Source organism: Siphateles boraxobius, unplaced genomic scaffold (genome assembly GCF_051911475.1).
Source record: "Siphateles boraxobius isolate OS27281-9 unplaced genomic scaffold, OSU_SipBor_1 66, whole genome shotgun sequence".
NCBI lineage: Eukaryota > Metazoa > Chordata > Actinopteri > Cypriniformes > Leuciscidae > Siphateles > Siphateles boraxobius.
The window spans coordinates 25,248,076-25,269,031 of record NW_027509193.1 but is presented as its reverse complement, the minus strand read 5'-3'; the positions used below and the strand labels follow the sequence as shown (position 1 = coordinate 25,269,031).

Sequence of the window (20,956 nt, the reverse complement as noted above, 5' to 3'; positions counted from 1 at the left end):
AAACGCACTGGCACTGATCTGATAGGTCTGTTAGCGCATTAGGTCCAACCCCCTATGGGCGGGTTTGAAAGGGTGGGAACTAGTGCTTGTAGTCTTCACAGACATCCTCCCCTTTTACACTTCCTCCTACAATGACGTAAAATGACAATTTTTGCGTCATTGTAGGAGGAAGTGAAAAAGGTAAATAGGGGATTTATCTCGTCTCAGGGGAAAATGAAAGAGGGTTGCACGACCATTCAATAGTATGACTGGATTTCTAACAATGGAAATCTTAATGCAAATGGGTGGAGTGACCCTTTAAATGTTCATTTTTACTTGTTATCTCGTATTTATGACTGTCATAATGTTGCATTTCTATCTCATAGTTATGACTTAGGATCTCACTTTTGTCTTAATTATGATTTACCAAAGCATGAATTTATTTTCTTATGTGGTGGAAATGGGCTTCCATTAAAAAAGCCATGCAAACTGTTGCATTTAACTTCTTTTTTTAACACTGTACTATGAAATATAATGCAGTCATATCTGATATACTTCATACTATAACAATCAGAGAAACATGGCCATGAGATGCAGACAGAAATAGTGAGTCTCCCTTGTTGCAGATAATGACAGATAATTAACTTCGGCCGTCTCTCTGTGCTAAACAACGAGATGGGCGGCACACGGTCAAGACAGGAAGTGTTAGGACTGGACTGACTTCAGGGCCATGAACTGGAACAAACAAGATCAGGGCATTAGCGTAGGCGTCCTGTCAGATAAGCTAATAAATGCTCTGTGGCATGTAGCTGTACCTCATGGCTACTCGAAACATTAGCACAGCTCTCTCAAGCACATACACAGATAAGACGACTACATCTGCCTCTTCAAACAAATCGTTATCAGCAAGTTGGAAGCCACTTCAGCTAAAATAAGCTATTTATTGTACAATTGCTGGTTGTTTTGTGGGCCATTTCAAAAAGCTTTTTATCATACACAAGTGGATCATGGTAGACTGAGCTGGCAAATGTGATCTATTTTATACAGTAATAAAAATGCTCCATCTGGCCTAGTGGGAAGGCTAATGAGTATCAACATTTTTTCATTACATCATTGACATTAGCTAATGTGCTTTTAAATGGCAATTTAAACACCATTGAGTTACCAGAAAATGCCAGCCATGACAAGTCTCTCTGTGGAGTTGGAAACCCTGCATAAGTGCTGCCTAACATTTCATATCCGTAGAACCAAACTACAAAATTTGGGCTAAATTATGAATTCGCTTCACTTCAGAGCATGATTAATTTACGAGGTCAAAAATAATTATATATTGTACTTTTGGATTGCTGAGGAACTATAAACGGAATGAAACGGAGGTTGTGATAGTCTATTCTTCCCTATATAGCCGAGTGAAATGTCTTCTTGAACAAGAAAAAATTTAGGTGATTGACAGGTTGTCCTGCCCTCTTGCCAGTAAACACATCAGAGAAGAGAAGAGATGTCGCTGCCAGAGGGAGGGGAAGTTATTTTGATTATGAAGATTATGAGGGCACATGAATTTGAATAAAAATTAATGATGTGCACAGATAAATAATTTATAATTAATACTGCAATATTCCACAAAAATAAAGAATAGCCCACTTTGATTTCATGATTATTTAAAAAAAGAATAATACTATATTTACTACAACAGGACCAGGTCTACTAGAATTAGTTTTCTAAATGTTAAGTAAAGTAGAGACATTCTCCCTAGAGTACCACTGGGTCAACCTGCAAACCTGCAACTTGTAGGTTATTACTCAGATTTTATATGAAAGCCTGACTATAGAGTATAACAGTGGAGTTTTACATAAAATACTCACTCACTTTCACCATAAACTCTTCAAAATAAATGTTCTTAAAAGGAATTTTGGATAAATGCAATGCAAACAGTTCTTAAAATGACTTCTTTTGTGTGTGAAGAACCTTTTAATAATCCGAAGAAGCGTTTTCCAAAGGTTTGTGCAATTGAAAGTTTTTATGGATGTTAAAGGCTCTTCATCAAACCATAAATGCCAAAAGAACCTTAATTTTTAAGAGTGTAGAGGAACTGATTTTTAACGATTATGTATAAACCTTTAAAGACAGCCCTACTATGAGCTCAATGATGATATACAGTATGCTTCTATAAAAGCCATAAGTCATGGTCAACTTCCAAGAGAAGAACTACACTACACAGAATCCTGAGGAGAGATTCTCCTTAGATTCTCTAATCAGAGAATAAGTCACTGTTACCACAGAAACCAAAACCAGACCAAAACAGCTCAACAGTGACCTCCCACTCCCATGAACCATTTTGAATGTAATAGAGTTTGAACATATATGTTAATATTATTTATTTTGAATGGTTGTTCTTGAGTCAATTGATTTATTTGCAGTGCTTCATGAGATATGTAGTTCATTGTACCTTTGTCTTTTTCAAATCAACGTTTGTAATGTGATTCATCTCAGAGCCTGGTTTATGACTTGTGCTCTTTATTAAGGAATTCATTTATATCCCTATGCGAGAAAATGAATAGGAAAATACCTCTGAAATGGTCTAATTTCTAATAACTAGTGTCTGGAGTAAAACAACTGACAGCACAATATCATAATATCAATGATTAAATAAAATTACAGAACACCATATAGGGAGCTTTTTAAGCCCTTAGGACTTCCAAGGATCTACGCAGTTTATTGTTTGCTTGACCGACACAAATGAACACAGAGGGTTTAAATTGGTCCAAATGGAATTTTCATTTTCCATCCTTTCCTCTCCCACCCTAATTCCCCTCTGCCCTCTCTCCACACCATCTCATAACCCAAGCCATTAATAATGTATGATATTGACTCAGCAAAGCCCATTCTTTCGATGAAGGGGAGCTGTATTTTCTCTTGAAGTGTGAGGCATGAGCTCGTCTGTTGCCTGGCAACCAGGTAGTTCCTAGCAAGTGCTTCTCCTCAGAGAAACCCCCTCATACTATAATGCAGTGAAAGCCCAAAGTGCCGCCCCCAGGCCCCTCCCAACTCACCTTTTACGAAACTACCTAATACTTCATTTCAGCACACACCAATTCAAATATGTACAAATCCTTTGTGGATACATACTTTTAGCTGTAATGGAATTCCTTAAATTTCACGTATCAATGTGTTATCGGCGTTGCATAAAAGCTCGGTTTTAAAATGGATCTAAATACAGAATGGATGCTGTTTTGCTGTCATGCAGAAAAATACGCTGCAGTGCTGAGAACATGCCTCATAAGCCCCATAATCTAATGGTCCACATTGCCATGACAACCTCAGTGTGGCGGACAAAGACCTTGCCGTTAGCACCAGTTTTTGCAATGCAGTTTTTATTTATTCATCAGTTTCTGCTTTCATCGTGCACAGAGAATACAGTGCACAAACTCACATGATTGACAGCCAAGCAAGAGCTGTAGCTCACATTAAACAGCATGACTGGCTGAGGCAGGTGTGAAGATGTAAGGAACAGTGCCCAATAAAAACATTATTTATAGTTCCTATCTCTCTAACCATACAATGAAAGCCAATGGGGTCCAAACAACAGTTGACTCTATTGGCTTTCATTGTATGGAAAAGAAAATGTCAAAATATCTTCTTTTATGTTCCACAGAAGAAAACAAGTCATTCAGGTTTGGAAAAACACAAAGGTGATGTCATTTTAACACAAATGAGAGCAAGATGCTAATGTGCAGATTTAAGCAAGACCCAAGCAAATTATTCCTTCCCATATAGCTAAGAAGTGCAGCAAACATTAATAATTTAATTTCTGAAAAAGGCCAAAGGAAATGACAATCAGATGCACAGATATTTGATCACAACAAGAAAATATCATCGTGATCTACTTTCTACGTCCTACAACCTCTCCTCTTTGAACTCTAGATATCTCTGGCAGTAGATTTATTGCCGCCCAATGCGACTGCAAAACATACAGAGCCATCTTTAAAAATTCCTTTTTTTCATTAGCTTGACACCATAAGACTACATATTTAGAAGTCAAGTCTTTTATAGGATCTCTTGCATAAAAAGGCATTATTAATTATCCACATAGAAATCCTAAAACAAAACAAGGGAAAAGGGGTAAAAATGTGACGGCAAAACTCAATTCACATTCCAGCATGTTTAGGGCCGAGTGCATTTAACATCTGCTGAACCAGAAACATAAAACAAGCTTTATTTTCATCTTCTGTCAAGTGAGCTTTGCTCTCCTTGTGTCCAATTGTCACTCTCAATGCACATTTCAAACTGGCATCAACACCTGATCCGCAGCTTTTAACACACTGTCATTTGTGTGTGTGGTCTAACTTCAAAGTGAGAAGGCAGCTGAATCAACACAATCGTGAAACATCTCAGTCAGAGGGAAGCCCAGCTCGAGAGCACGCTGGTATTTGGGAACGGATGCTTCAGAATTGGCTCCTGTGACAACTGGTATTATAAGCAAGACTTAAAGAGACTCAAATACAGACAGGGGCTGTCAGACAACAAAAAGTAGCAGTGCTATTGTTTTCACAGATGGGAAAATTTTCTGCCACTGTTGGCTCTTTTATGAGGCCGGACTATATCCATCTCCCTCAAATGCAGCGGAACCCAACTGGCTGCTGCATCCCAGGGAGGTCCATTGCGACCTAAACAGCCACCTCCCACCAGCCACTCAAATATCATCCTTTCAGTTCTCACCTCGTATAAACACTTCACAGAGCCAGGTGGATTTGAGGTTCACCAAAGGGAACAGTCCATGGCAGCCTTCAAAATCGATTGCCACTTAGTTTTTCAATCATGCCCTTTGCTTCTCGGTCTTTTGTTTATAACTGTCTATTGGGAATAAATCACATAAGTCTATTGCACTACACCTTACACGAACAAATCAATAACCGCTGAGATCAACAACACCTCGGAGACTGTGACATGTAGGATATATACATTGTCAGATGTTGACTGAGTAGAGAGGACTTTGTCTTGTTGTGACACAAAATAAAACAAGTACATTTCAAGTTAATTTTAAGTATACTTTAGTTAAGTTCAAGTAAAGTATACTTTATTTAGTAAGAATACTAATATCAATGTACTAGAAGTATACTTGTAAGTGTACTGTTTCAATACTACTTGGGACTAAATTGGCCAACTTTTAGAGTATTAAAGTATACTTTAAGTGTAACAGCAGTAAACTTTGAGTACACAACTTGTTTACAACTAAGTTTTTTGTTTGTACTGCAAGAATACTACAAGTGAACTTATATAGGTATATTGATATTTTACTAGTCAAATACTACATTTTTTAGTTTATGAAAGTACACTTTAAAGTATTCTCTCAGTAAACAACTAGTTTAGTAGTTTTATACTGCAAGAATTTGTAAGTTTATATGCTGTTTAATGTTTGATGATTGCGTTGTTTAACATTTACCTAAGCAATCTTCTATCACCTGTTTCTGCTTCTTCTTCATCTGTGTTTCTGGAGATTCTGTACTAGAAGATGCGTAATAGCTCCCCCTACTGTATAACAGTGAACATGGATAGCCGGAAAATTCAGTAAATGGGGGGTGGGTTTGGGGGGGAAGTAAAGTAGATTTAAAGTAAATTCCTTTGTAATCTTAAAGTACACAAAACTTCAGTTACTCAGAATTAGGAACATATCTGTTTTTTTTATTTTCAAACAATGTTAGTTTATAAGACAGCATGAAAACTATGTGAAAAAAGAGTAAACGTCTACAAGAATATTTATACTTTATGTATATCTCGATCAAAAGATTGAACACAAGTATAGGCCAAATATACTTATCTGTCAGGACAAGTCAAGTATACTTAAGTGCAATTTTAAGTATATCTCTGAGAAGTACATAAAGTATATTTCTGGGACTTGCATACAAAGTAGACTGAAAGTATACTTTCTTATTTTTAGTGCAATATGTAATCTTTTTTTGCCGCCAGGGGTCGCTAACTTCTTACAATAAGAAAAGACGTAGGTTGATGACGCAGTGATAAGCGGAATGATGGGATCTGCCGTCATGCTGATGGATCTAATAATGTTTATGGATGAGTGAAAACATTCATGTTTTTTTACATGACTGTGGTATGAAGCAGGTCGCGATTGCTAATAAGAGACAGATATCAGCGCCACACGCGAGCCCCGCGGACATAAAGGAATAAGGACATTTAATTTTACCGAACTACCGCAAGTTCTGAATTACTACTCACACAGGTCAGTTTATTTGACGAATTAAACTTGTGTGGTAACGCAGCGCTGTTTCATTTGGTCTAACGTTACACTATCATACTAAACAGCATTTGAGTGTGTTGAAAGTTATAATGTTATTCTGTGTGTTAGTTTGTTTGATATATGAGAACAGCAGTAAGCTAGATCAACATTAGAATAACATACTGATCAAATTCTAACATTTCATCATGTTGAGCTATATAACATTGATTGATTTTATGTACATTTGCTCACCTATCTATCTAATAAAGTACATGCAAGAGCGGCGTCCCTGTCAAGTCGTGACTCGTGAAGCTCAGTCAAGTCAAAGTTTGTCGCGGACGTGGAGCTCTCGGCATCTCGAAAATGCCACGCTGATATTGATCCTCGTTTTAGTTCTCCTTTTGTCCCAAAGTCTGCTTACCATGGTCCAAAATGTATGAACGAAACAACAACAGCGTGCCTCTAGACGTTACGAAATATGCAGTTGTCCATGTTTGTCGCAATGGTTACTATGGCAGTACAAGAGGAAAGCAGAGATAACGCGGAAATTATGTCATTTACAGGCGACAAGTGAACAGGGATGGGCACTTTTTAAAATTGTGAATATCTCTGAATTGACAAATTCTTGGAAAAATTTTGGATAATGGAAGTACACAATTGAAAGAAATACAGTATATAACACTGTGCGAGTGGTTTTTGAATAGTTTGATACAAAATTCTTACAATACATATTGTACCTTTAAAAGAAGTATACTAATAGCACACTTGAATAAACTTCTTTTTCGTAAGGGCAGTGCATCAAGCTCACACATAAATATATACATAACTGTATACATAATCAGGAGGATATATTATAACATCTATAAACTTGCCTCATGAATATTAATTATGTGATGTGACGTTGTCACGGATTCAGCCAACATGCCATTAGCACCAGCTCCACCCACTCTAGTGGAAAACATCCTTCATTTCACCATCTGGGCACTATGAACACTAGGGGTGCTTCTCAATATCCCTCCTCGTCTCCTCGCTCCTCTGTCCTCCATCCTATGACCCGGAAACAAATCAAGCGCAGCCATCTAGAAGGACATCTCAATTCTCTAATTGCACCATGAGGAGTCGAGGATCGAGGAGTGAGGAGGCTTTCAGAGGAGTCATGAGCGAGGATACACAGGTGCATCCTATGCGGAAGTGTTTTATTGACTAAACGTGACGCACGTATAAATTCTCCTCCCCCTTCACATTGGCCACAATTATTTTATTTTATACTTTACCCTTGCAATTTAAATAAACCACACATATCACATATTTCAACAGGATATCTTGCTTTATTATTATTTATTATGAATTTCTTAAATAAACAAACTTCAACAACATAAGGGCAGATCCTTTGAGCGCTGCTGATGACGTTGTGAAGTGACGCTCGAGTGATCAAGTATTCCAATGTATAAAAAAAAGCTTTCATTCGATTCCTCCGTCCTCCTTTTCTTTCCTTGCGTCCTTCCCTCAAAACCTACAGGGGGTGGAGCTGAGACGCGAGGAAAGGAAGCGAGGAAAGGAAACAAGGATGCACAAATAAGAATTGAGAAGCACCCACTTGGTCATGCCGTACGGGCTAGCTAACTCACCTTCAGTCTTCCAAGGCTTCATGGATGAGGTGTTCCGAGACATGCTCCAGAGATTTGTCATCAATTACATCGATGAAATCCTTATCCACTTCCGAAACCACGCTGAACGTCGTCAACACGTTGAGCAGGTCCTTCATTAGACACCACCAACTTTACCTGAAGCTGAAGAACTGCGAGTTTCATTGTCCATCCGTCCACTTCCTGGGTTACATCATCAACGGATGTGGCATCCAGAAGGACCAGGGGAAGGTCCATGCTGTCAGAAACTGGCCACAACCCACTTCCATTAAAGAGCTGCAACATTTTCTGGGATTTGCCAACTTCTATAGGAAATTCATTGCCAACTTCAGCCTGATTTCCTCTCCCATCACTTCATTACTCCAAATAATGGAGCGGTAACCCTCTTGCTCCTCCATGAACGCTATTGGTGGCCAAGTATGACCCAGGACATCCAACTCTTCGTTCAAGGATGCCCCATCTGTGCCATCTCGAAAACACCAAGACACCTACTGGAAGGCAAGCTCCATCCACTACACATTCCTCACCATCTATGGTCTCATTCTGGAAAATAGACTTTGTCACCGACCTGCCTCCACCGACCAGCTGTTGACTGCCTCTCCAAAGCTTGTAAACTCGCACCAGGACTCACTCCCTTCCAAGGCATACTAGGATACATGGTCAGGTGAGCCATCAGAGGTTACAGACGTTAACTACTTGTTTCAAGAGAGCGAGAGGATCTGGATCTCAGCTCATATCCATCTGCAGGGGGCAGTCCATTATGTTTAATTTATTGTTTCATGTTTCTTGTCACAGTCTAGTCACAGTCTTGTCATGTGATTCCCTTGCCATCATGTCTTCTTCTTGTTGTTTAAATGGCGGTTGGCAAACCAACTAAAAGGTGCATTGTCCGCCATCCACTGGATTGCTTATTTAAGTATATTTTACGAGTCCTATATCATTTAAAATTTGTAATAATTCCTCATGTTTTATATAATTTGTTCCTTCTCTTAATATTTCCTTAAGTGAATAATTGCTTACACCCCTATTCTTTAGAGACTGAACTAATTTAAGTCTTTCTCTATTGTATGCTGTACATTCTAGTAATATATGATTTACTGTTTCTGGATATCCACATTTTTCGCAATTACCAGTTTCATGTTTACATATTTTATATAAACTTTGATTTAGATTTGTATGCCCAATATGTAATCTTGTAATTATCACATCCTTTTTCCTGTTATTAACAGTTTTTCTTTCCACCCCCACATTTTTTTGTATACTATACAGATGTCTTCCTCTTGTTTCATTGTCCCATATCCTCTGCCACCTCTTTTTCACTTCAGTTCCAATCAGCCCCTTAATTTCCGCTTTACTCATCTGTACTCTGATGTTGATCTCAGGATCTTTCAACGATTCTTTTGCCAGTTTATCAGCTTCCTCATTCACCTTTACTCCGACATGGGCTGGAACCCACAAAATACCCGTTTCCTGTGCCTCCTTATTTGCTACCCAGCCAAAACTATTTTAACTTCCATACTCATACACATACAGTATGCAGTCTTATGGTGTCAAGCAATGAAAACAGTTTTCCAGTACCCCTTCCTCATTCCCCTTTGAGTCATGTTGTTGTATGCTTGATTAATGTGTTGTTGAACGATTACTTTTAATGGCAAATTTGGTTCATTCTTGTGTATCTCTTTATGTATGAATAGGTCTATTTCTGGCATTGGGTATAACCATGGGGGTATAGATGGAATTATAACAGAAGGAGCTACTTCTATCTCGGCTATACCCGTTTCCTGTGCCTCCTTATTTGCTACCCAGCCAAAACTATTTTTACTTCCATACTCATACACATACAATATGCAGTCTTATGGTGTCAAGCTAATGAAAACAGTTTTCCAGTACCTTTTTAACTGAATGTCTTTCATCATGTCCTTTTACATTGATCCAGTATCTAATTCTTAACTTTCTCCTACAAACTTATAGTGGCATTTCTCCCATCTTTACTTGAATAGATGGTACTGGAGATGCTCTAAATGCCCCACAGCTGATCCCTAGAGCTCGAGTCTGAATTGCCTCAATCTTTTTGAGCCATGTTTCTGATGCAGAGCAGTATATCAGACTGTACCAAATGTTAATTTAGAGTCCATCCACATACCTAAAAATTTTAACATTTTAACTTGTTCCAATTTATGACTATTCATTTTTATACTTACTCTAATGTTTTTTCTCCTTCTTGTGAAACAAATTACCAGCGTTTTTGCAATTGAGAACCGGAAACCCCACACATTTGCTTAGTTTTTTACCTTATTTACTGCCCCCTGCAGACTTTTAACATCATATTTAATTTCTTCCCCTTTTCCATAGTGCGCCATCATCTGCACACAGTAACCTCCATATTCCTGTGTCAATTTGTGTTTAAATATCATTAATCATAATGTTAAAAAGTATTGGACTACATACGCTACCTTGGGGAGTTACCATCATATCTAGTGCTTCCCATGTCTTATGTGTCATGATCTGAATGGTTCATTGTTTCATTGTGCACAGGTGTGTCTTATTAGGTCATTAGTCTTGTGTGTATTTAAGCCCTCATGTTCTTCTCTCCTCCTGTTTTCCATGTGTCTTTGTCAAGTATTGTTTCCATGTAACCACTGTTGGTAAGCGTCACATCCATGTTCATATGTTCATGTTTTTGTTTTGAGTTTAATGCCACGCCATGAGTTTGTTTTATGTTTTATGAATAATATTAAACAATCTGCTTAGATGAATGCCAAACTTGCTAGCAGGTTATTATTTAGTAGGGCTGGGTAAAAAATATTGATTTCTCGATTTTAATCGATTCTCATTTTTACAAACCGATATCGATTCTTAAATCCCAAGAATCGATTAGGCTAGTCATCCTGTTTTCAGTTGATGAATGAATGGAACATTGTAGCGCGCATCCCATCCAATAAATCGCAGTAATCTTTGTGCTGTGTTACTATTGATATGAAACAAAGTCTCAGATTTCAAATTACGCCCATTTTCTTACAAAATTCAAAAACATAAATACCGTTTTGTCGCTGTGGCGTGAGATTGCTCTGGCGCAGCTCAAGAGAAGCAGCAGCGCGGAGCGCACATGATCATCTCTTCTGCCTTAACAATACCAGTTACAGCGCGAAATAAACATGAATGAGCTTCTGAAAGTGTGTTAAAAGATACAACTATTATCGAAATCCGTATCATGTCACACGGAATCCCTCAATCAGTGTTTAAACCGTGGAAAGACGGTTTAAAAATTTACTCTAGAGAGGAGCATTTTGCTAAATATATGCACCATATTACATATTCATTATAATTTTTAATGTTCTTTAATATTTAATGCATGTTTGAATAAATCAGGCAAGTTTTTATGACTGCCACCATTTAAATGTTTATATTTCATATAACTTTATTATTATAAAAATAAATAAAAGTGTAATTTAAGTGTTTGTATACAAATCAGTTCATTTTTACCTTCATAATTATAGTAGGCTAATGAAGCCTAGTAGGCTACAGCTGACTCCCATAGTTTACAGCATTAGTTAAGAGATTTGTTTTCCTTTAAATTTGCCATGTATTTTACCTGATATCCAAAATAATCAATATTGAATCAAATCGGAATCGAAATCGAATCGAATTGCAAGCTTGTGAATCGAAATCGAATCGAATTGTGAAATTTGTGTCAATACCTATTATTTAGTTCACTCAAACGCATCATATACACCATTTATATAAATAAGGATATAAAATCTTGTAAGCTTGGCTTATGAATATTAATTATGTGATGTGATATAACCCTGATTTGTAGAAAAGCAGTTAAGTGGGTACTAGTCATGCTACCATTACTGCTAACTGTTTACACGTCTTTTAAGGCTTTGTTGATAAAATCAGTTGGCAAAGGCATGTGTTTACTATTAAACCTCAAAGCTCTTCAGTTAAATATTGACAGAAAGATTTAGGTTTTGGTTTTTTAGAATTTTTTACTTCATAACACGAAATCCTGCTTTGAAAAGGTTGAAATGGTCCTAAAAATAGTCACACTTGTACGTCTCGCGATCAAAAATGGCCGCATTACAAATTAATGGGCAACTAATTTAATTTAGAGGAAACGTAAAGCACCTCATACAGCATGTTTTTACGACAACAGCCTATGCAATATCCAAGTTTTCCATGCCTAGCATGTTACTTTGGTTCAAATGTAAGTTGTAATCATAAAGTTCTACCTGATTAATCTCTTACAGGATGTGTTTGACAGATCAAATTAGCTAGTACATTGATTCAGTTCACTGGCTCTCAGTTAACCAGATCAATCGCCAGCATACTCTGATTTGCACATTATAAAAAAAAATTCTAAAAACAGTGCTTTTGCATTGTTAATATCTTGATGTTTTATTTACAAAGTTAGGGAGGAGCATGTTCAAATGATCAACCCAATCAGCACAAGAGGAGGCCTATATATACATAGCCAACTCACCTATGTTTCTCAACAGTTTTTCTGCATCCCTCAGCCACCACGAGTCCTCACTCTCGACTGGATCCTATCCCAGCCAGGGATATAAGGGGAGTACTCTGGGTTTGGGGTCAAATTCCGAGCTCAGAGCCCTCCCCTCGGACAGCACGCTAAAAACGCATACTCAAATCTGCTTATTTGTAGGTATGAACTCGAGAATTTTTTATCTGCATATTTTCACCATCGATATGGTCTAATTAAAATTGGTTAATTATTGTAATGCATCTTTTTTTGTTGACGAAATTTACAACCACTGATTAGCACTGATAACAGCACTTCTGCTTTTTACTTTGATAAAAATTCTGCACACAAATCAATATAGAAAACTGTTGCTAAGACACAACGAATGTTAAATAAAGAAGCTTTAAATCACTTGATAGACTGATGTTCCAGCAAGCAGCATTTTAACAGCAATCTAAAGCTACAATATCACCCATCCTAACCCCAACATGAGAAACCTGTCCAAATTGCTTTCGGGGAACAGGCTGCCACCTGCTGTATCGTTTGTAATCTTGAAGTCAAGTCTAAACTACACATACAGATCGTTGCCCCTCAGTGACTTTGGCACAAATAGCTGTTGGTTTGCACTGTTACTGAGACCCATTATCATTATCTAGACTCAAACACAGTGTCATAAAAATGCCATCCAGAGCTTTTACCACCCCAGAGGATCAGTGTGAAAGTTTAAACGCGCATTAATGTTTACAGTCATGGCCTGACCCATGAAGCTCGCTTGTGCTGCAGATCTGAAACATGTGGACATGTTGTCCTTTAAAGGCACAGACGCATGTGCCTTTATCGCTATTGTGCATTTAAAGACAAACATTATACAGAAATCCAGCTGAAATGATATTAATCCTCAAACACTGCTCCAATCAGCATGCTGTGACTGACTTCTCTTCTCCATATGCCCTAGACCAATAAATCATTCAGCTTCCTCTCCTATAGCTACATTCAAAGACTAGAGGTTATACAAGCCCCGATTCCCATCAGACTCTGCTGTCTTCAACCGAAACACCATCAGATCTCCAAACGTCCACTCTAATTTCATCCTTTAAACACAGTACAGATGCAACATGATGATCCTAAATCAGGATACTGTAGGCTTATGTCGTGACGTGAAGCTATAAGTGCATTTGTTCCTGTCTGTTTTGTGCCCTGAGTGGGGTTTCAAAAACGAGAACATGTTGAAAGACTGCAATCTCTCTCACTGTGTCTCACCCTTTCTTTGCCAGCACAGCCTTTCTTTGTTTCTCTGTGATGCACAACCCATGACCTAACCCACAGTGCCAAGCTTCACAGTCAAACTGAATGATCCACACCGTAAACACATACTTTCATTTAATGGTGAGAAGTTGCATTGGGTGGAAAAAGATAAAACCTGCAGCAAGACAAGCTCGCGTTGTAGATGACAACATTTCCTGATAATAGAGGAAACAATAGGGATAATAGGGAACTGATAGCCATCGTTGTTGTTTCTTTGGTAACTTGCACCTCGTACAATGCAGAGTAAAATTTGGGATTATTTAACTTGCAACACTACAAAACCCTCTTAATGATATGAACATGATATGAATCCAGTTTTACTAATTGAACCCAATTAATATTTCTTCAATCTTTACTTAAAGAGAGAGTTCACCCAAAAATGAAATTTCTGACATTAGCTAATCCCAGCTAACAAAAATATGCACTAAGAACGTTTTGTTAATGTTACCATTAAAGGATTAGTTCACCTCAAAATGAAAATTTCCTAATAATTTACTCACCCCAATGCCATCCAAGATATCCATGTCGTTCTTTCCTCAGTGGAAGAGAAATTAAGTTTTTTGAGGAAAACATTTCTGGATTTTTCTTCGAATAATGGACTTCAATGACAACCAGCATTTTGAAGTCCAAATCAATGCAGTTTAAAAGGTCTTGAAGTGCTTTAACAGACTGTGCACGATCCCAGCTGATCATTTTCGTTGAAAGGTCAGGCTCGATATCACAGACGCCGGCGATCTCGAGCCTGACCTTTCAGCGTGATGACATAGTTCCCGGCGTGTTGCAGATCAGCTCAATCCGAACAATTGTAGTTAAAAACTGTATATAAATATATACATTTTTTTTTTTTTGAAAATGACCTATCATTTCACGAGATAAGACCCCCCTCCTCAGCTGCGATCGTGCACAGTCTGTTAAAGCACTTCAAAGACCTTTGAAACTGCATTGATTTGGACTTCAAAACGCTGGTTGTCATTGAAGTCCATTATTCGAAGAAAAATCCAGAAATTTTTTCCTCAAAAAACTGAAGGGTAACTGAAGTCAGCGCTTTCCGCTTGCTAGTAAAGTTTTGCGTTTGGTGAGCTAATAAAATATTAAAACTAAAATCAATATTTTGTGTCATCTGGTATCAAGGACTCGCTCTCTTGTTTCATACAAACGCAGCTGCTGACATTTTGTAACGATTGTTTTGTACACTGTAATGAATTATACGATAACAAACAGGTTCAATTTTAATTTTATCCCTATAATTATTTATGTGGCGAAATGCCATGTAATAACAGGTATGACTGAACCGTATCCCTTAAATATCTGTCTAGTTTGAATCCACTTGCTAGCAACTCATTGCGTAAGCTTTGCATTTAAAGACCTAATAAAATATATTGGTAACACTTTACAATACGGGTGCACTAATATGCATTAATTCATGTTTAACTAATGCACAGATAATCATGAGTTAATGTATGATTCATGAAGAACTAAACCATTAATTAATTATTACTGCATCAGCAACTAATAAAGAGTCTATATGATTAATAGATTAATTCAATGTGTCATTGTGTATTAATTCCTTAATAACATATTTTATTAACTAATAGTGTAAATGAATGTGTTAATTACCACAATTAGTCAAAGCTATGCACTTCAACTACCAGTTGTCTGCTTTAATTAATCATTAGCTAATGATTTGCAAAGGTATCATTATGTTATGACTTTACTTGTTGAGGCACATCATTATTAACTAGTCATTTAGTAATTGTAGTAATTTACACATGAATTAGCACTAACAATGGAGTAATTAATCATGTATTAATGTGTACCTGTATTATCTGGATGTTGAAATACAAGGCTTTGGCTCATTCTGGTAATTAACATATTAATTAACACTATTAGTTAAAAAAATGAGTTATTAGGGAATTAATTCACAATTACATATTTAATTAATAACAATTCATGTATAAACTAATACATTAACCATACAGACTCTTAATTAGTTCCTAATGTGGTAATCATTAATGAATAGCTTAGATAATCATTAGTTACACATTAATTCAGTATTATCTGTGCATTAGCTAAGCATGAATTAATGCTTATTAGTGCACCCATATTGTAAAGTGTTACCAATATATTATAACTCAAGTCACGTTTTGTGTCTAATTATTTACTTATGTGGAAATTAGCCGTGTAATAAGCGGGATAATGTACATCCAGCCGGTTGTTATTGCAGAATAAACCCCTTCAGGGTGATGCAAGTCCTGATCATCCTGTCGGGGTTTATTCTGAGATAACAACAGGGTGGATCTACATTATCCCTTACTTAACATTACTAGAAGACATGTTTACTCATAACTTTGAGAACACCTTGCCAGAATGTTAGTTCAATTTCTGAGAACTTTTCCTGTTATTTGGAATCTTTTTATTTTTTTTATTTTTGTGAAACCTTAAATTAGATATTCTGGAAAATGTTTCTGTGTTCTTTTCTGTCCATCCAATGAAAGTCAATGGGGACTAATATTGGTTTGGAGCCCCACTGAAATTCAGTGTATAGACAAATAGTCAAAGTTTTCTTCTTACAAAAATATTTGCATTCCACACAAGAAAGAAAGTCATACAGGCTTGGAGCTATATTGATTTTTGTCTGAACTATTCCCTATCTATGGCAACATGCCTGCTCTCAGCAGACTGAACATTGTCATTGTGGTCCAGGTGTACATCTCAACAGGATACTCGCTTGGCAATGTGAACCCTGCACACATGGGGCCAGTTGCATAAACATAGCCGTTATGTTAAGACAGTGTCTTAAGATCTAGAATGACCCACTAGCAGTTAGTCAATGGGCAGTTAATCTTACTTTTTGGTATTAAATAAGGCCAATCTACGTTTTTATGTAACTGATTTAAAAAAAGTTATGAACAGACTTAAACACAAAAAAATTTACTCACTTGTAGTCTTAGCAGTTTATGCAACCAGCCCATGATCTAAATCTAAACACATTAATAACTCCCTAAGAGGCAAATGCAAATCCTTTTTTGTCTTTTGAGAGCAGCTCTTTTGACCTATCTAGAAAAACCAAAATAGCGAGAATAAAGATAATCTCCATGCAAAGGTCATGTTTAATAAAATATTCCAAACCATATTTTTTTTTTGGAGAAGAGTTGGCAGCCATTGCAAACAACGACACACACACAGTCCCAGTTCTGCCATTGATACAATATGTCAGAATACAGATTAATCATCACCACAGTAAATAAGTGTTATGGCCTCGCAACACGTGCCTGAGGGCGAGAAAGCTCATGTATGACTAATCAAAATAAAGATGATACATACTTTCATATGACAAGCATGCTCGTTTGCAGCCTTTTTTAGCCATTTTACACTGCTGAACACTGACGCTGGCGTATCTAACTGACCCAAAAACAAGCAACACAAAATAATAGAAACAGGAGATCAGAAGACAAATAGAAAGATGGAAGAATATAAATGCTATATATAAATATAAATAAACCCAAACTTATGAATAGTAATTAAATGAACAAACATCAGTTTTCCCCTTCGTATATAAATGGGAGGGCAACACATGGCATTTCCTCTCATCATTTAAATTTCAGTTGTTCTGTAAATTTGTCTAAATAATCAGTGAAATGTTGTAGTGATGTGTATTGTCATTTCTATAATGTTGCACACAGAACTGCACGCTTGGTGCATAGATCCTAATGGTGATTATAATAATCCAAAAGACATTTGAGCAAGTGAAGCTGCCATTTATATGCATTAAATGTAAAGTGCCCGACCATGAAAAATGTAAACAACTCACATAAAGAAGATTTAAACAGAAAATGCATCTCCACACAACGCTAAGTAGCCCGCAAAACGCATTTGGAAATAATACAAATTGCAGTGGGGTTTTCCACATCCTCCAGATATCCCACAAAGTGCTTTCTATATCCAAGCAGAACCACAAGACAACAAATCCATTAAGTCTATATACACTAATCATGGATCTAATTGCTCTCTTTACAGCTGTCAGTCAGAAAGTGATGTAATACATAATGCACTTCAGACCACAATGCGGCCATCATAAATGTAAAATGAAAACAATTACAACCCGAGTTTAATCTGCTTTATGGCTAAGCAACAAAAACCAAACCACAAAATGGAGGAAACTCCAGTGCACATATGAGGCCAGCAAGTCCAATACATCATTAAAAACTAGAAATCATAAACATTGTATTTAATCTTATCTCTATCTAGATCATAAAATAATATCTCCAAAGTTCCAGGCTGCATTTTGTGCATCACTTCTGAAGAGACTCAGCAGAGAGATTGAGCCGCCCCAACAGCTAATGAAGCTATTTATAAAATAGTGCTTTTAATTGCAACACTGCCAAAAGGACGAATCTTTGGGAAGCCTACACCGGTGGGAGAACGAGATCAGCTCTTATTTGTTGAAGTTTCCTGTCAAAATACACGCAGGAAGCTGCAAGCTGCCACGGCAACCAACCAGCCATTCAGCATACACCTACAGATCCTAATTGATACCAAAGTCCTGCAAGGTCCAAGAAAAAACTAAACCGTAATTAATAGGCTATTGTGTATTAAGGCCACAGTCATCGGCGTAAACTTTAAAACCACATGCTAAATTGCTAAATAGTAGTTTCAGATGAAAACATTAGTTAAAGGATATGGGTTGCAAACCATCCTTAGACACCAGCTCCGTGGACGAGTGGTCTGTTTGATACAGAAGAACACCACGGGCGCCAGCATCGGGTAGGGGGGCTGCTCCTCCTCATCGGAGGCCAAATCCGGAGTGGGGTCCCGGGCCCCGGTCCCCTGTGTCTGGGAGCTCTCATGGACGGGGATCCATGTGCTGCTCTTTTCCTCCTCATCGCCGATCTCTTCACTAGGACCGGGCACCCGGTACAGGGCTGAAATCGGAACTCTTACCTCTCCTCTCTCCAAGTAATGAAAGTGTTCTCTCCCCTCGCCATCAGTCATGATAAAGCGTCTGACAATGGAATCCTATAGTTAAAAGACCAAATATGTCAAACGAACAATGACTGTATGGCAAGCCGATTTAACAATTATTCCTTTATAGTAACTAGTATAAATTTTTGTGTTACTGGTGCTTTTAATACTAGCAAGTAATCCAATAGTGACTAGCTCCTTTTCAATTTCATTAGTATTGAAATTTCATTTCGATTAGTATTAAGATGTGGGTACTTATTGATGAAATACTAGTATTTGTATATACCAGCACCATTGTCTATTAAATTATTCATTAGTACTTATTCTATCCACTAGTCACTATCCCAGTAGTAATATGCCTAAATAACTATTACCCAGTTAATGGTTACATATAGCCAGTTTGCCACTTAATTCTATGGAGATCTATAGTTTAGATATCAAACATTGAAAACTACCGTAGTGAAAAATGTATTTAAATGTATTTAAAATACAATTACTTCACAAATATGTTAATATACATATACAAATCCATGAACATATTTACTGACATATCACTTGAGACTTACTGATATAAATATTATAATTAAACTTTATTTGGAGTACTTCTTTATTGCACAATGCACATTTCATAATATTAAGCCTAAAATATGTTTAATGTAAGGATAGTATGATCTCTGTACAATATCAGTCTTTAAATGCAAGATATTTAAAGTGTACCCAAAGTATACTTGCAGTAGTTCCACTTTAGCACAATCAATCAAATATATTTAAGTATATCTTTAGTTGGACTTCAGCACTATTTCTGGATAACTAAAATGCACTAAGAAAAAAATTTGTTCCAATTTAGCAATCAGTTTAGTATACCAAAAGTACAATTGCCGGGTATTTATATTAAGAACATAAATATGTACTTTTTACTTAGCATAAAATAAATGTATTTCAAAAATACCTTTTAGTATATTTATTTTTCATAGGGTGTAGTATGTATGTGAATTGTGTAAATAGTTGCTGGTATAGTTTTACTTTTAACTATAAGAACTACATATTTCGTAGTTATAGAGTATGTTTCAGCTTTACTAGCACACAGTTAATAGTACCTAGAAACACTAGCATCAAAATGTCTTTTATCTTAGCTACTAGTTATTTTTTTACTTGTCTTATGTATCTAGTCAAATGGTTGTTACAGTTCAATTTCAAAATGTTACTAGTAGAACTATATATCCTATAGTGAACATAGTAAATGTTTAATAATAAGTACTATCTACTGAATTAGTAAAACAGTGACTAGTAAAAGTATAGGCTAAAACTAATTAAAAACAAATAATTTGAGTATAATTTAATTTAATAATTGAAGTACTAATAAAATAGCTAATATACTAGTGAAGAGAAGTGAACGTTAAATCGGCTTGCCATATGTGTGCATTAATGAAAGATAGTTGAGTGTCACGGTTTTGTACAGGGAAGAGATAAGCCCTTGTCAGGTGCATCAAAGAGACAATATATCAAGCTCATTTGTAATAATCTCCTAGTTTTACATATTATAAAATAAAAGCGATCATGAATCAATATATACTAGTCCTGAAGTTGAATGAGAAAAAAACAAAAACGTTTCGAAATTCATATCTGCGCACAGCTGCCGTGGAAAATAATCATGTTAGGAATATTTGTAGCTTATCTTCCTACAGTAGCCTATTTCTAATTTTCTACACAAAAACATACTGTGACGGAAATTGATTTTAAACACAACTTACAAAACAAAACAAAACAAATAAGTTACCTTATAGATAAGGAATTGGAGGTTCCCATAAGCATCTCCTTTACTTTCAGTGTACCGCAGAAAAATCCGTTCTGGTAAGAGACTGAGACTCGCTGAGATCCATTTGTCTCTTTCAAATGCAGTTTCTGCCTCTTAACGACGTAAGTCCTTCGATTTTCTCTAAAATGAACAAATCTTGAGTGATTTATCCCAAAACATGTCAGACTGTCTCATGTGTGAAGCGAAAAAAGCCATTATCCAAAGAACAAACTGCGAAAGGGTTTGGCGCATCTATGTTGGTCGGGATTCTCCCTTGATGTGACACGCCAAACTTCTAGAGAGCAGAACGCGTGCGAGCACGTGACGCTTCATTTGGCTTTACCCGCAGTATACTTCATACCGGATACTCTTTTATCATTCTTTTTGAGATGGAATACAATATCTTTAGATATGCTGAAAGCATGCTTAAGTAAATAAATCTTGTAAAATCGAAGGCTATTTCCTCAATGGACATGAGAAAAATCTACAATTACTGAAATAATAAAAGTGTAGGTCCTATGCATAAAGAAATAATTTCGAATGGATCTGTTAAACAT

The 20,956-nt window shown here is 36.7% G+C and overlaps 1 protein-coding gene across 2 annotated transcripts in view; it reads right to left on the bottom strand.

Moving 5' to 3' along the window:
* Positions 1-20,680, bottom strand: part of cacna1ha (calcium channel, voltage-dependent, T type, alpha 1H subunit a) — a 112,514-nt gene extending 91,834 nt beyond the window's left edge. For both annotated transcript variants that reach the window (XM_077213249.1, XM_077213250.1), the window contains exons 1-2: positions 20,382-20,680; positions 18,324-18,658 (exon numbers count right to left, since the gene is read on the bottom strand). In XM_077213249.1, coding sequence (XP_077069364.1) covers positions 18,324-18,634 — 311 coding nt within the window. In that variant the 5' untranslated portion in view covers positions 18,635-18,658; positions 20,382-20,680. The remainder of the gene's footprint in view (positions 1-18,323; positions 18,659-20,381) is intronic.
* Positions 20,681-20,956: the final 276 nt, after the last annotated feature.